Source organism: Cebus imitator, unplaced genomic scaffold, assembly GCF_001604975.1.
Source record: "Cebus imitator isolate Cc_AM_T3 unplaced genomic scaffold, Cebus_imitator-1.0 Scaffold275, whole genome shotgun sequence".
Taxonomy (NCBI): domain Eukaryota; kingdom Metazoa; phylum Chordata; class Mammalia; order Primates; family Cebidae; genus Cebus; species Cebus imitator.
This window is the reverse complement of record NW_016107590.1, coordinates 773,287-787,437: the sequence shown is the minus strand read 5'-3', so window position 1 is coordinate 787,437 and position 14,151 is coordinate 773,287. Positions and strand designations below refer to the sequence as shown.

At 35.9% G+C, this 14,151-nt stretch overlaps 1 protein-coding gene and 1 pseudogene across 1 annotated transcript in view; one reads left to right on the top strand and one right to left on the bottom strand.

Moving 5' to 3' along the window:
• Positions 1-14,151, top strand: part of CCDC192 (coiled-coil domain containing 192) — a 203,401-nt gene that overhangs the window by 1,551 nt on the left and 187,699 nt on the right. Inside the window, exon 2 of the mRNA XM_017500991.2 lies at positions 2,340-2,388. Coding sequence (XP_017356480.2) covers positions 2,340-2,388 — 49 coding nt within the window. The remainder of the gene's footprint in view (positions 1-2,339; positions 2,389-14,151) is intronic.
• On the bottom strand, positions 11,908-12,343 carry LOC108284309 (annotated as a pseudogene).

The window sequence follows — 14,151 nt, the reverse complement described above, 5'->3', positions numbered from 1 at the left end:
ATGTAAGATTGATATGCCCCTGCCAACAGAAATTTAAAGACCTTTTTCCAGGTTTCCAATGAACCCTGAAGTAAGAAAACATTGCAATAAAAACAAACTTCATAAACACATTGGTTAATTATATTTTTTTATCTGAAGGCTAATAGGCTTTCTAAAGCTTTTTTTCCCCCCTCTTAATTATTGTACAACATGACTTCTCCTGTGTATGCTGAGTTACCATGGTTACTCTGAGGCCATGACTCATGATCTTTAAATATAATTGTCAGGCAGCCAAAGCTCTGATTTTTAAATCAGCAGTTTTGTTTCAGGCATTATTTTTTAAGTAGCCTCAAACTGTACTTTCTGTGGTGCATTTGTGGCACATCTGATTATGCACATAAGGCTGTTGCACTCACATCTTTTGTTTTGCTTGGTTTCATTCAGTGACCGAATATGACTTCCTTACCTAGCATAAAAAATAAAGCACAGCCCTTGTCCTCTATGAGGGTGTTACTGAGAAAATGCAAAACACAGGTACACACATCATTACATACATCGTGAACCGTAATAAGGGCTATAAGAGGTGGGATGTCTGAAACCTGCTTGTGGAGCACAAAGGCAAGAAACATTTCTGACCTGTAGGGTCTGAGGGTCTTCAGCGGGAGGCAGCATTTGAGTTACGGTGTGAAGAAATGGTAAGATTTCAACAAACAGAAAAGAGAGTATGAGTGCTTTGGCCGGAGGAAACAAAGAAAAGGATAAGCATGCACTCTGGAATAATAGGCAGTACAGTTGAGGGAAAACATCCGTTTTGTGAGTTTCACTCATAGAAGATGAAATTAGTTAGAAGGCTCAGTTTATTAAGATCCTTTAAAGCCATTTGTTGGTTTGCCTAGCAACCGCAGTGACCTGGAGTTTGTTTTCCATTTCATGATAAAGAGGTATTGTCAAGTAGAAAGTAACTAAATACTGTTTTTCTGCTGATTTGGGTGTCACACGAGAAAAGCAATTACATCTCTCAGAGCCCCAGTGTCTCCTTTCACTAAGTGAGAACTTAATTTTGTTCAGTAGTCACTGATTACTTTGTGAACATTTTTAAATGGTTTCAATTTTTTTAAAAAGTGAGTAAAAGAGAGAAATGTTCACGGAAATATGGAAAGAAAACAATATATTCATGAGGAAGATAGTGGGACAGAAAATAATAAAAGTACCTTGGGATTTAAAAGTAAGGCTTTATTAATTGGCAACAACAGAAAGAAATATATTCAATCTATAAGGTTTACTAGGTAGTTCATTTAACAAATATTTGTTGACCACCCTATCCTTCAAGATGCTGAGAATGGAGTAGCAAAAACAACAGAAAAAGTTTCCTATCTTCAAGGAGTTTACATTTTCAGTTGGGAGATGACACAAAAAGTATAATAAATAAGAAAACTCAATAGTATGCTAGAATGTGATAATTATCACAGAGAAAACAGTATGGTGATGAGGTGAGGGGTTAAATTTTAAATGAGATACATATGGTAGGTCCCACTGAGCTGATGATATTTGAGCAAAGACAAGAAGGAAGGAAGAGTAAGCCAAGTGGATAGACTTAGAGAAAGTGTTCTGGGACTCTGGGATGTTCTGAGTGAAGAAAGTATTTCAGACAGTGATGAGTCATGTTAAAACCTGCTAAGGTGAGTTGTGAAAAATAATCACCGGGTATAAGAATGCAGAGATCTTTGGTGAATTTGACAAGTGCCATTTCTGTGGAGTGGTACTAGTAAGAGTGAGCCAATTGCAATGGCTTTAGCAAAAAAATAAAAATAAAAATAAAAGAGAAGGAATTGGAGACAGTGAGAATATAGTTTTGCTGTAAACTGAATTACAAAAAAGGTCAGTATAATCAAGTGGATACTAAAGCGGTAAGGCTCAAGGCATGATAAATAACAACATGTTTATAAGTTAATGGAAATGATCCAGGAGATAGAGAGAGGAGAGAGAGGGAGAGAGAACAGTGCAGGAGATAATGAATTCTCCACGTCTGTGGATTCTTAGGTTATGCTTTCCTCTCTCCACTTTTTTTTTAGTTGAATTACAAGATTTTGCAGGTTTTCAGAACAGATTGTACTGTTCAGGCTACTTATTCTCCAGAGAACCTTTAAAGGCTATTTTATCTTCTGCAAGTAAAGTTTACATTCCATTATTTTTATTTCCTTTAGAAATGTCCGGAAATTGACATTTGGAGGAAATACTTTAGAAAATTTATTTTAAATGTTACAGTCTAATCATCTATTCAACGTAGGTGCTGGGGGGTGTGTGCGCACATGCGTGCCTGAAATAAAATTTTGGAATTCTAAACTTTTACTTTATTTCAGCATGACGTCTGGAAGTTTAGAGTCGGATACACAAGAAAACAAAATATCGGTAAGAAATGTAGTTTGTATGAATTCTTTGTTTTAAAAAATCATTATTGGTAATGAAACTGACTTCTTGAATTAATATTGAGGTTTTCTTGATATTGTTTAGTTTTCACATTTTACTAGTAAAGATTTTAGAAATAAAACATAGAAAGTTGTTTTCTAAGAAGAAGACTGATATAAGTGGGGTGGGGTGGTAACTATGGGATTTTACTGAGGCTTTGGAAAAGTTACATATGATATGGCATGGCCTTTCTCATTTTGACGTGTGATAAACGGCACACTGCTCCTACAATACTGTAGACATCCTGGGCTATTTTTTTAAAGTGTCAGCTTGTATATGAGGAAACCCTGGAATTCACACATGAATGATATACATCAGTTACAACACATTATTTGGTTTAGCTAGACTTGGGTTTAAATCACAGCCTATTCCAGATATACCTAGTTTTATTCTCTTTCAAGTCAGCTCATGACATGTCTAGCTCTGACACTTGAAGTCTTCTTACGCTGTGAGCTCCATTATGTCCTGGGAAAGCTGGGTCCTTTCTACCTGAGCAACACTGAGTCCCTCCCTAGGCCTCGGGTGAAACTGTGGGTTGCTGAGAGGTGCTGGAGCTAAGTTCACAGAAGCGATGGGTATTATACCAGTTCTCTACTTGTATATAACTTTGAGGGTTTGTCTTTAAAAAGAAAAATTTAGCTATCTATATTTCCCCCAATCTCCTTTGATTCAGGTTGAAGATACTCTGGACTCCACCAGAGACATTTCTGGAAAAATCTTTCCAGCTCTAATGTAGAGGCATTGTAGTATGGAGAAAAATTACAGGACTAGGAATCAAAAAACTTGTAATGAGGCCAAAATTTGCCATCTCTAAGCTGTTTGATGATAGCCAAGTCATTTAAACTCTCGAACCCTTTTTTTTCATCTCTAGAATGAAGATAATGAGGCTTAACTAGTCTGCTTCAAATAAGATTTTGGGGATGTGAAAATGATTAAGTACCTGAAAGTGTGCAGGAGCATGGTTATTCAAAATTGATAGCATTCCACTGGCGTACCCTGTGGGCCAGGGGACTTTGTTCTTTAATTTCTCTATTTCTTTTTGGATTCAACAGTTCTGTTCTACCACTCCCAGCATTGCTAGCTGTATTAGTTCATTCTCACACTGCTATAAAGAAATCCCTGAGACTGGGTAATCTACAAAGAAAAGAGATTTAATTGGCTCGTGGTTCTGTAGGCAGTACAGGAAGCATAGAGGCTTCTGCTTCTTGGGAGGCCTCAGGAAGCTTCCAATTATGGCAAAAGGCAAAAAGGTAGCCAGACATCTCACACAGTAGGAGCAGGAGCAACAGAGAGAGAGGGCCGATGCTACACACTTTTTAGCAACCAGATCTCCTGAGAACTCATTCACCATCATGAGAACAGCACCAAGGCATCAAGATGACGGTGCTAAATCATTCATGGGAAACATCCTCCATGATTCAATCATCTTCCACCAGGCCTCTGCCTCCAACATTGGGCATTATAATTCAACATGAGATTTGGTTGGAGATGCAGATCCAAATCCCATCACTAGCTAAGAACAACTGATTCTCTTACAAGGTATATATCTGGAACCTCACTGTGCAATTATTTTTGTTCATAAAATGTTAACATCTCTCGTCTCAGTGTAGTTCATTTCACTTCATCCTAGACAAACTGGACATAGCCGTCAAATTTATAGTTTTCAGAAAGAGAATTTCTCTTTAAGAAATATTAGACAAAGGCAAATCAAATTAGTTTGGTTTCAATTAAAAATGTATTATCTAACTCTGATGATAATTTAATCTTATGTTGCTTTTTTTAAAGCTAAGAAAACCTAGTAATGAAGTTTTACTTCATTTAATGGAGCTGTTTATGATTCTGTTGCTTAAAGAGTATCTCTCACAGGACCACATGAAAATAATTTTTCTCTGGTTGGTGGGGACCCTTGAATTTGGGACATGGGAGTCTTCAGGGCTCCAATCTCTACTTAACTGCCCTGTCCTTCAAGGATGCTAATCAACCAGCACCCTAGAGGTAACCCTCCCATGGGCAGTATCTACACTGAAAAGGACAAGATGCCAATTACCCACCACATTTAGGATTTCTGCCCAGGGCTCCAATTCGCTTCCTGGAGTTCAGAATCGATCCCCTTCCAATTTTCATTTGACGAGGTTGGGAGCCCTGGGGCTTGAAGGAACTGGTTCTGCTTCTGTTTCTGATTTATATATACATATACATATATATATATGTATGTATATGTATATATAAATGTATATATGTATATATATATGTATATGTATATATAAATGTGTATATATATGTATATATGTGTATATATATATATGTATATATATATATGTATATATAAACCAGAAGAAGGCAGCAGTGTGTGTATACATACACACACTGCTGCCTTCTTCCACAGCACAGTCCCTTTTAAGTCAAGGAGCTCATAGAGCATAGAACTCAGCAGAATGGATCTGCTGTGAACCATGAGGAACCAAATTGCAGGTGGATCTCAGTTGCCCCTTTTAAATAATTACTTTTAGTTTTGGTGGAGAAGACAGAGATGAGAAAATCTTTTCAATTCTTTGAAGATTTCTTGACTACCAAGCAGAATTAACCACGCTCTGTCTGCCTTTGTGTCATGGTGGTTCTTTATTTGCCTTTACTGCACTATTCCCTAAATCTACTTTGACTTGTGGACTTCCTTAGTAAACTGCGCATTCCTAAAGAAAGGACTGGATTTTATTGGTCTCTTGAACAAAATTTCAGACATCAAAATGGCTCTCAACCAATATCATTTGAAATAAAACAAACAGACTGATCTCCAGGAATAGTAGCATGTGGTTAAAATTCCCTGTCCCTCTGAATCCATAGAGCAGCCCATGAGGGTGACGTCTGGCATCATCATTGTTATATTGATAATTTTCTTCCTATTATTATTATTAACAATTTAGAAATTAAGAAATTGAGATTCAGGGAGATTCAAGGAGCTCCAGATGTTAAGTGATGAAAGAATATGTGTTTACTTTAAAACAGGAACCTTATGGGGTAATCCAGTAAGAGTTAATTTACATCCACTCTCACGTTCCAGGTAGTCCCCATTAATCTCAACCCTATCTATTCCTTGGGCCTGCTGGAGAATTAGAATGTTATTTAAACGATGGCTTTGGTTGCATTTTAACATCTTCTGACAGAATAGCTAGTGCATATAAATTATCTCATTTGAAATTGTTTAGGAAATAAAAATTCTATTGCAAGAAGGGTTGGCCTAAATTGAATCAGGACTGCTCCCTCTGAACTATTTCTGAGAATCTAAACACATACAAATGAGCAATTTAAAATGTGTAATGTCATTGGTTATGTGGCGTGGTACATCTAAAAGTAAGACTATGGGTGTGGATTCATTAGCTCTAGAATATATATGAAGTATTTTACTCAGTGTGCAAAACTAGGCTTATTATAAAATCCCATAAGACGTTTAACTTTAAAGTAATAATTTAGTGATGACTTTATTAAAGAATTATTATTTTAAGTGCCAAAGATATGAAAGCACTTTTTGGTTTTCAATTTGTAACATCAAATCATAGCCCGCTATATAGGAAGTCAGCTTTACAAAGTGACCTTAAAGTAGCTAAAAGATGTTGTATTTGACAAGTTGAGGAAAGCAAGCAGTGTCTTAGGTTGCGTCAAATTATGTAAATCCAGTTGTTCTTTTAATACTTAGTGTAATATACTGTTACTTTTCCTGGAAACATACATTTGTTCATATTTCTGGTATCTATAAATATTAACATTGTAAGATGACTTTCAAAAGATTCTTCTCTTGATGACAAAACTTTCAAATCATTAATGAATCAAGGTTATTACTATGTCAGTTGTGTTTTAAATGAACATTTCAAGTGATTTGAGGTAGATGTCTTTGTTTATTGTTAAGGTGAGAACAATATAGAACTGTAAATCTACCTCTATTTAAATAAAGATTTGTGGCTGTTCTAGGAAATAGGTTGATTTTTTTACCACTCTAATAGGTAAGAAATTTTATCTCAAAATTCTTTGTTTTGCCTCTCCCTTCTTTCTCTTTCAGTTTTACTAAGGCAAAATTGACACATTTAAAGTATGCAAGTCAATGAGTTTTGAAATATGTATACGCATGTGAAGCTACCACCACAATCAGGATAATGAGCCTATCTACCACCCTCAAAAATTACTCATGCTCCTTAGGAATTCCCCCACCTGCCTCTCCAGACCTGCCCACACCCCTCAAGCATTCCTTGAGGTTTTTATAAATGGAGACATACAGAATGTACCCTTTTTTTACTGGTTTCCTTCACTCAGAAAAATTGTTTTGAAATTTATCCATTTTGTAGTGTGTATCAATAACTCATTTTTGTTGCAGAATAATTTCCCATTATTCTGCAAATTGGAGGTACCAATTTGTTTATCTCTGCTACAAATTGGACATGGTTTGTTTGTCCCCATCAAATCTCAGGTTGAACTTTGATCTTCTGTATTAGAGGGAGTTCTAATGGGAGGTGTTTGGGTCATGGCAGTGGATCCCTCATGAATAGATTAACACCTTCCCTTGGGGGTGAGTTCTCAATAAGCTGATTGTTAAAAAGAGTCTGGCACCTGCCTGCTTTTTCACCTTGCATCCTTTCTCACCATATGATATCTGCACATTCCTGCTCCTTCCACCATTAGTAGAAGCAGTCTGAGATCCTCCAGAAACCAAGCAGTTGCTGACACCATGCTTCTTGTACAGCCTACAGAACCATGAGCCAAATAACCTTTTTTTCATTTTAAATTACCCAGCCTCAGGTATTCTTATAGCAACACACAACAGACTAAGACAATCCATTGCCTGTTGACTGACATTTAGATAATTTCCAGTTTTAGGTTCTTAAAAATACGGCTTCTATGAATATTCATGCGTGAGTCTTTGTCTAGGCATATGCTTTCTTTTCTCTTGGGTAAATACACAAGAATGGAATGGTGGAATCACATGGTAGATGTACTTTTGACTTTTAAAAAACTGCTAAACTGTTTTCCAAAGTCATTGTATCATTTAGCATCCCACCAGCAATGCATGAAAATTTTAGTTCATTCTTTGCAACCCTATGATGGTCAGCGTTTAAATTTTTAGTCATTCTGATAGATTCAGTCATATCTCATTGTGGTTTTAATTTGCATTTCGTTAATAGCTAATGGTGTTGAGCATCTTTTCACTTGCTTGTTTGCCATCCTTAGATCTTATTTAGTGAAGAATTTATTCAAGCCTTTTGTCCCTTTTCAAGTTGTGTTGTTAGTTTCTTATTCAATATCGAGGGTTTAAAACATGTAATTTGGATATAATTAATTTTTATATATATTTTGCAAGTATTTTCTACTGTCTGTATTTGATCTTCTAACTCCCTTAGTAGTGTCTGTAGATGAGCAGAAGTTTTCTATTTTGATGATATCTAATTTATCAATTTGTATTTTCATGGACCGTGCTTTTGGCATCCGATCTAAAAAATCTTTGCCCAAGGTTACAAATAGTTCTCCTAATTTTTATTCTAGAAAAGTTATAATTTTAGGGATTTTTTTTCCTGTTTTTTCATCTTTTAAAAAGTAATTGACACATAATAATTGTACATGTTTTTGGGGTACAGTGTGATATTTTAATATGTGTATACAATGTACAATGATCAAATTAGGGTAATTAGCATATCTATTACCTCAGGCATTTATCATTTCTGTGGTAAGAACAGTAAAAAACCTCTTTTCCAGCAATTCTGAAATACAAGAATATATTATTGTTAACTGTAACAATAATGCATTTATCATTGTTAACTGTAGTTACATTAAGAAATTGAGATTCAGGGAGATTCAAGGAGCTCCAGATGTTAACTGTAGTTACAGTTAACAATGATACATTTATTGTTTGCAGTGGAACACTAGAACTTATTCCTCCTATCTAACTATAACTTTGTATTCATTGACCAACATCTCACTATACCACCATCTCCCCTACCTTCCTCAGCCTCTGGTAACCACTATTTTATTCTCTACTTCTATGAAATCAATTTTTCTGCATTCCATATATAAGTAACATTATGCAGTATTTTTCTTTCTGTGTCTGGCTTACTTCACTTATCATGATGTTCGCTAGGTCCAGTTATGTTACTGCAGATAACACAATTTCATTCTTCTTATGGCTGAATAGTATTCCATTGTGTAAATAAATCACGTTTTCTTTAGTCATGCATCCATTGATGGACATTTAGTTGGAGTTCATATCTTTGCTACTGTGAATAGTGCTGCAATAAATATGAGTGTGCAGATATCTCTTCGACATACTAATTTCATTTCCTGTGGATATATACCCAGTAGTGGGTCTATTGGATCATATGGCCGTTCTATTTATTTATTTATTTTTAGGCAGAATCTCTGCTATAAAAGAATACTTGAGGCTGGGTAATACAACTTTGTCACTCAGGCTAGAGTGCAGTGGTGTGGTCTCAGCTTACTGCAACTTCTGCCTCCCAGGTTCAAGCAATTCTCTTGCCTCGGCCTCCTGAGTAGCTGTGACTACAGGGACATGCCATCATGCCTGGGTAATTTTTGTATTTTTTTAGTAGAGACAGGGTTTCAACTACTGACCTCAAGTGATCCGCCTGCCTCGGCCTCCCAAAGTGCTGGGATTACAGTCATGAACCATTGTGTCCAGCCAGTAGTTCTGTTTTTAAATTTTGAGAAATCTCCCTACTATTTTCCACAGTAGTGGTACTAGTTTGCAATCTCACCAACAATATATAAGAATCTCCCATTCTCCTTGTTCTCTCCAGCATTCATTATTTTTTGACTTTTTGATAATATCCATTCTAACTAGAATAAGATGATATGTCATTGTGGTTTTGATTTCCATTTTCCCAATTAGTGAATTTGAGCATTTTAAAACTATACCTGTTAGCAATTTGTTTGTCTTTTGAGAGATGTCTATTTTGGGCTTTTGCCCATTTTTAATCAGATTATTAGGGGTTTTTTTTGCTGTTGAGTTGCTCAGGTTTCTTATATATTCTGCTTATTAACCTCTTGTCAGATGCATACTTTGTTTAAAAATGTTCTTCCATTCTGTAGGTTGTTTCTTCACTGTGTTGATAGCTTCCTTTTTATTCTAGTGTTTTCATAGTTTCAGATTTTACATTTAAGTCTTTAATGGATTTTGAGTTGATTTCTGTAAGTTGGGTGAGATGGAGACTAGTTTTATTCTCCTGCATGTGGCTGTCCAGTTTTCCCAGCACCATTTATTGAAGAGAGTCCTTTCCCCAGGGTGTATTATTGGCAACTTAGTTGAAGTTCAATTGGCTGTAAATATGTGGATTTCAGTATTTTATGCCAGTACCATGCTGTTTTGTTTACCATTGCTTTGCACTATATTTGAAAGTAAGGTAGTGTGCCTCTAGCTTGGTTCTATTTGATCAAGATTGCTTTAGCTATTTGGGATCTTTTGTGGTTCCATACAAATTTCAGGATAGCTTTTTCTATTTCTGTAAGGAATACCTTTGGCATTTTGATAGGGATTGCATTTAATCTGCAAATTGCTTTGGATGTGAGGACATTTTAATAATATTAATATATGTCCATGAACATGAGAAATCTTTCCATTTATTTCTGTCCTCCATTTCTTTCATCAATATTTTATAGTTTTAATTGTAAAGATCTGTTTTTGTGTGAAGTCTTTGGAGTTTCCTATACAAAAGATCATGTCATCTGTAAACAGGAACAATTTGATTTCCTCCTTTATGGTTTGAAGGCCCTGTATTTCTTTCTACTGCCTAATTGCTCTGGCTAGGGCTTCCAGTACTACGTTGAATAAAACTGTTAAAAGTTGACATATTTGTTTTGTTCCTGATTTAAGTGAAAATGTTTTCAACTTTTCTCCATTTAGTATGATATTAGATGTGGCTTTGTTACACATGGTCTTTATTGTGCTGAGGCACATTCCTTCTATACCAAATTTGTTGAGAGTTTTTATCATGAAGGGATGTTGCATTTCATCAAACGTCTTTTTTTTTTTTTTGCATCTGTTGAAATGATCATGTGTTTTTGGCCTTTATTTTGTTGATATGATGAGTAATGTTTATTGATCTGTGAATATTGAACTACCCTTGCATCTCTGGTATGAATCCCACTTAATCATGATGAATAGTCTTTTTGATATGCTCTTGGATTGTATTTGCTAACATTTTGTTGAGGATTTTTGTGTTTATGTTCATCACAAATATTGGCCTGTAGTTTTTTTCTTTGTTGTGTTCTTGCCTGGTTTTGGTATCAGGGTAATTCTCACTTCATAGACTGAATTAGAAAGCATTTTCTTCACTTCAATTGTTTGGATAGTTTAAGAAGAATTAATATTAGTTCTTCTTTAAATGCTTGGTAGATTTGAGCTGTGAAGCTTTCAGGTCCTGAGCTTCTTTCTCTTTGATGGGAGACTTTCTATTACTGATTCAATCTTGTGATTTGCTATTTGTCAGTCCAGGTTTACTATTTATTCATGTTTCATTCTTGATAGGTTGTACATGTCCAGCAAGTTTCTCTTTTTATATTTAGGTTTATAGTCCATTTTGAATTAATTTTGGCTGCTGATGACTCACAGCTGAGTCTCTCTCTAGAAATTTCCCTCAGCTATGAGAGCTCCATTGTGCCACAATTACCTGCCCCACCTCCTTCTTCATAGGATCAACCTTCATTCAATGACTGCTGATGCAGGGCCATAAGGTGTGACCTCCTTACTCTGGGAACAATTCTGAAGCACTAGCCCAGCTCCATATCTCCCCTTGAAATTGGCTGAAGTCTCTGTTGTATTTTTCCTTCTCTCCTTCCTTTATAGGGGCCATCTTCAATAAGTCTTCTGTAGCCAAATCTCTCTTTCAGACTCTGTTTCCTGGAACCCTAATCTCATACAATCACAAGATCAGAATAAATCATAGCCTAACGAATTAGGTTGTGTGAATGAAAACTAATAAGAAATGTTAAACAGCCATGGTGTTATCACTGAAGGCAAGACAAAAAAAGTATGAGTAGAAACTGTCGTTGTAACAGACAGAACTTTAGAGAAATCTTTCTTAATATATATAGAATTTAAATGAATATCTGTTTGCAAACTTTAGGGAATTAAAATATTTTATTCAACAAATCATTGTAATGTTCATATATTCAATTTTAAGAATTTACTTTTTGCCACAAAAGGACACAGATAGTGTGTAAATTGAATCTTTATTTCTAGATTCTTCTACTAAAAGGAAGTAATGTTATTTCCCCAGATCTTATTTATCTACATTATACTTTCCTGTTTATCTACATTTATCTACATTTCCTTCCCTGCCTCTATATAACTATCTTCACCCGATTTAAATAGTGTAGGCTAAATCCTCTTCAGAAAAAAGCTTCTACAGATTTCAGCTCAAGCAGTGCATAGAAAGACGGTAGTATTAGTATCCTTGTAATTGCGGATTTTTTTTTTTTTTTTTTTGAGCGCAGCTGTTTTTTATTTCAGGGAGACAGCAGGGGAGGGGGCTCAGTCCTTCTTGGCAGCAGCTTTCCTCATGGCGGCCAGGACATTGCTCAGCTCCTCCCGCTTCCTCTTGGCCCGATGTGTGTCCCCGCCCTTTTCTTGATGAACTTGAGGGCCCGTTTGTCCTTGGAGACCTTCAGCAACTCCATGGCGCGCCGCTCATATGGGGCAAAGCCACACACTTCCCGGATCATGTCCCGCACGAACTTGGTGTGTTTGGTCAGACGCCCGCGGCGGCGGCTGTGCCTGGGCTTGCTCACGTTCTTGGTTACCTTGTGGCCCTTGTTGAGGCCCACGGCCATAGGATACTGAAGAGCCATGGCTGCTACTCTCCAATGGCGACCGTGGCGGAAGGGCTAGCACCGCGCTGAACTCTGGGATCAATTGGGGATTTTTTTTTTTTGGCCTGATATCAAGAAAGATCAAAACTTCAATTAATTTTACTTAATTTGATTATCATTAATTTTTTAAAAGTTATCTGCTGCAATTGGCTAAGTTCTTAATATTTTATTTACCTTACTAGTTTATTTTTCCTTCAGAAAACCATTCAAGGTGGGAACCAGAGGGTCTCTAGGGAACTCTCTTTACCTGAGAATGCATTTCTGCAATCTGACCAACAATGGTGTCATTGTGAGGGCTCTATTCCAAAGTTAGGCATATAGCTTCTGTATTCCCTCATCAGCCAAAGAAGTCAAATGGTCCCAAAAACTTCAGGCCTGCAAAAGTAAAATCATATTATGCATCCGGGAAAAGTTTTAGAACTATCTTGTGGACAGAAAGTCATAGCAATATAAAACTAGACCTTTAAAAAAAAAATTAAACCCAAGAAGGAAATACTATAGATAGATACAAAATAAAGAAAAGCGTTATCTCCAGAAGTTCTCATTTTAATAATAAGTGCTATTTAACTTGAGAGCGGAGGCCATAAAAAAAGATCTTAGTGATTTAAAATGAGATTGGCGAAAGATCTGGGAAGTGTCCTTTAGAAAATGATCCTTCACAAACAACTGGGCAAGACTACCTATTTCATTTTTAATTTATATGATAGTGCAAATGTAAAAGAAACAAAAGGTCCTGTCTTCATGAAAATGTGTTCTTTTAATTTTTTAAAATGTCAACAGGCAAAGAAATTTAGAAAACATGTGGCACTGAAACAGATTGTTTACAGACGGAATGTTTTTCAGAATTTCCCCAAGAGGCACCAGTGGTGCAAAGAACCTCTATAAATGGAAGCATTTGAGTGTCTCCAAATTTGTTTCATCAGATACCGATGACATTTTTCTCCATTTGGCTCCTTCAAATGGCAAAAAGTTCCTAACAACTGGCATAATTTGAGGAAAGCATACTAATTTGTGCTGTGTAGTGCTGGCACATTTTATTATCTATGAGAGTGAAAATGTGAGGACTTTGTATGTGTAGAAAGAAGGAATTTGGTAATGTAAAAAAAGGAGAGAAATATATGTCCTTGGAGTTTAAGGGTTACTCTGTACTAACATTTTGAATAAAATCAAATTTTATATGCAACTTGCTCATCCTCTGGAAACTGAATATTTAAATAAGGGAAGACTGGGTAAGGGGAAGCTTGTTTTGGGAATCATCTTGTTTAAAATCTTTTAAAATTTTTAATTGTTGTGGATACACAGTAGGTGTATATACTTATGGGGTATATGAGATGAAATGTTTTGATGCAGGTGTAAATATATCATAATAACAACAGGATAAATGGGTATTGTCGCCTCAATCTTTTATACTTTCTTTTGTTACAAACAATCCAACTATACTCTTTTAGTTATTTTTAAATGTACAATAACTTATTGTTGACTGTAGTCACCCTATTATGCTATCAAATATTAGATCTTATTCATTTTCTCTAATTTTGTACCCATTAACCATCCTCACTTCTTCATATACACCCCTTTCAGCCTCTGTTAGCCATCCTCCTACTTTTTATCTCCATGGATTCGATTGTTTTAATTTTAGCTCCCCAAAATGCGTGAGAACGTGCAAAGTTTGTCCTTCTGTGACAGGTTTATTTCACTTAACATAATGTCCTCCTGTTTCATCCATATTGCTGAAAATGACAGGATCTCATTCTTTTTTAGGCTGACTAGTACTCCATTGTGTATATGTACCACATTTTCTATCTATTCATCTGTTGATGGACACTTAGATTGCTTCCAAAT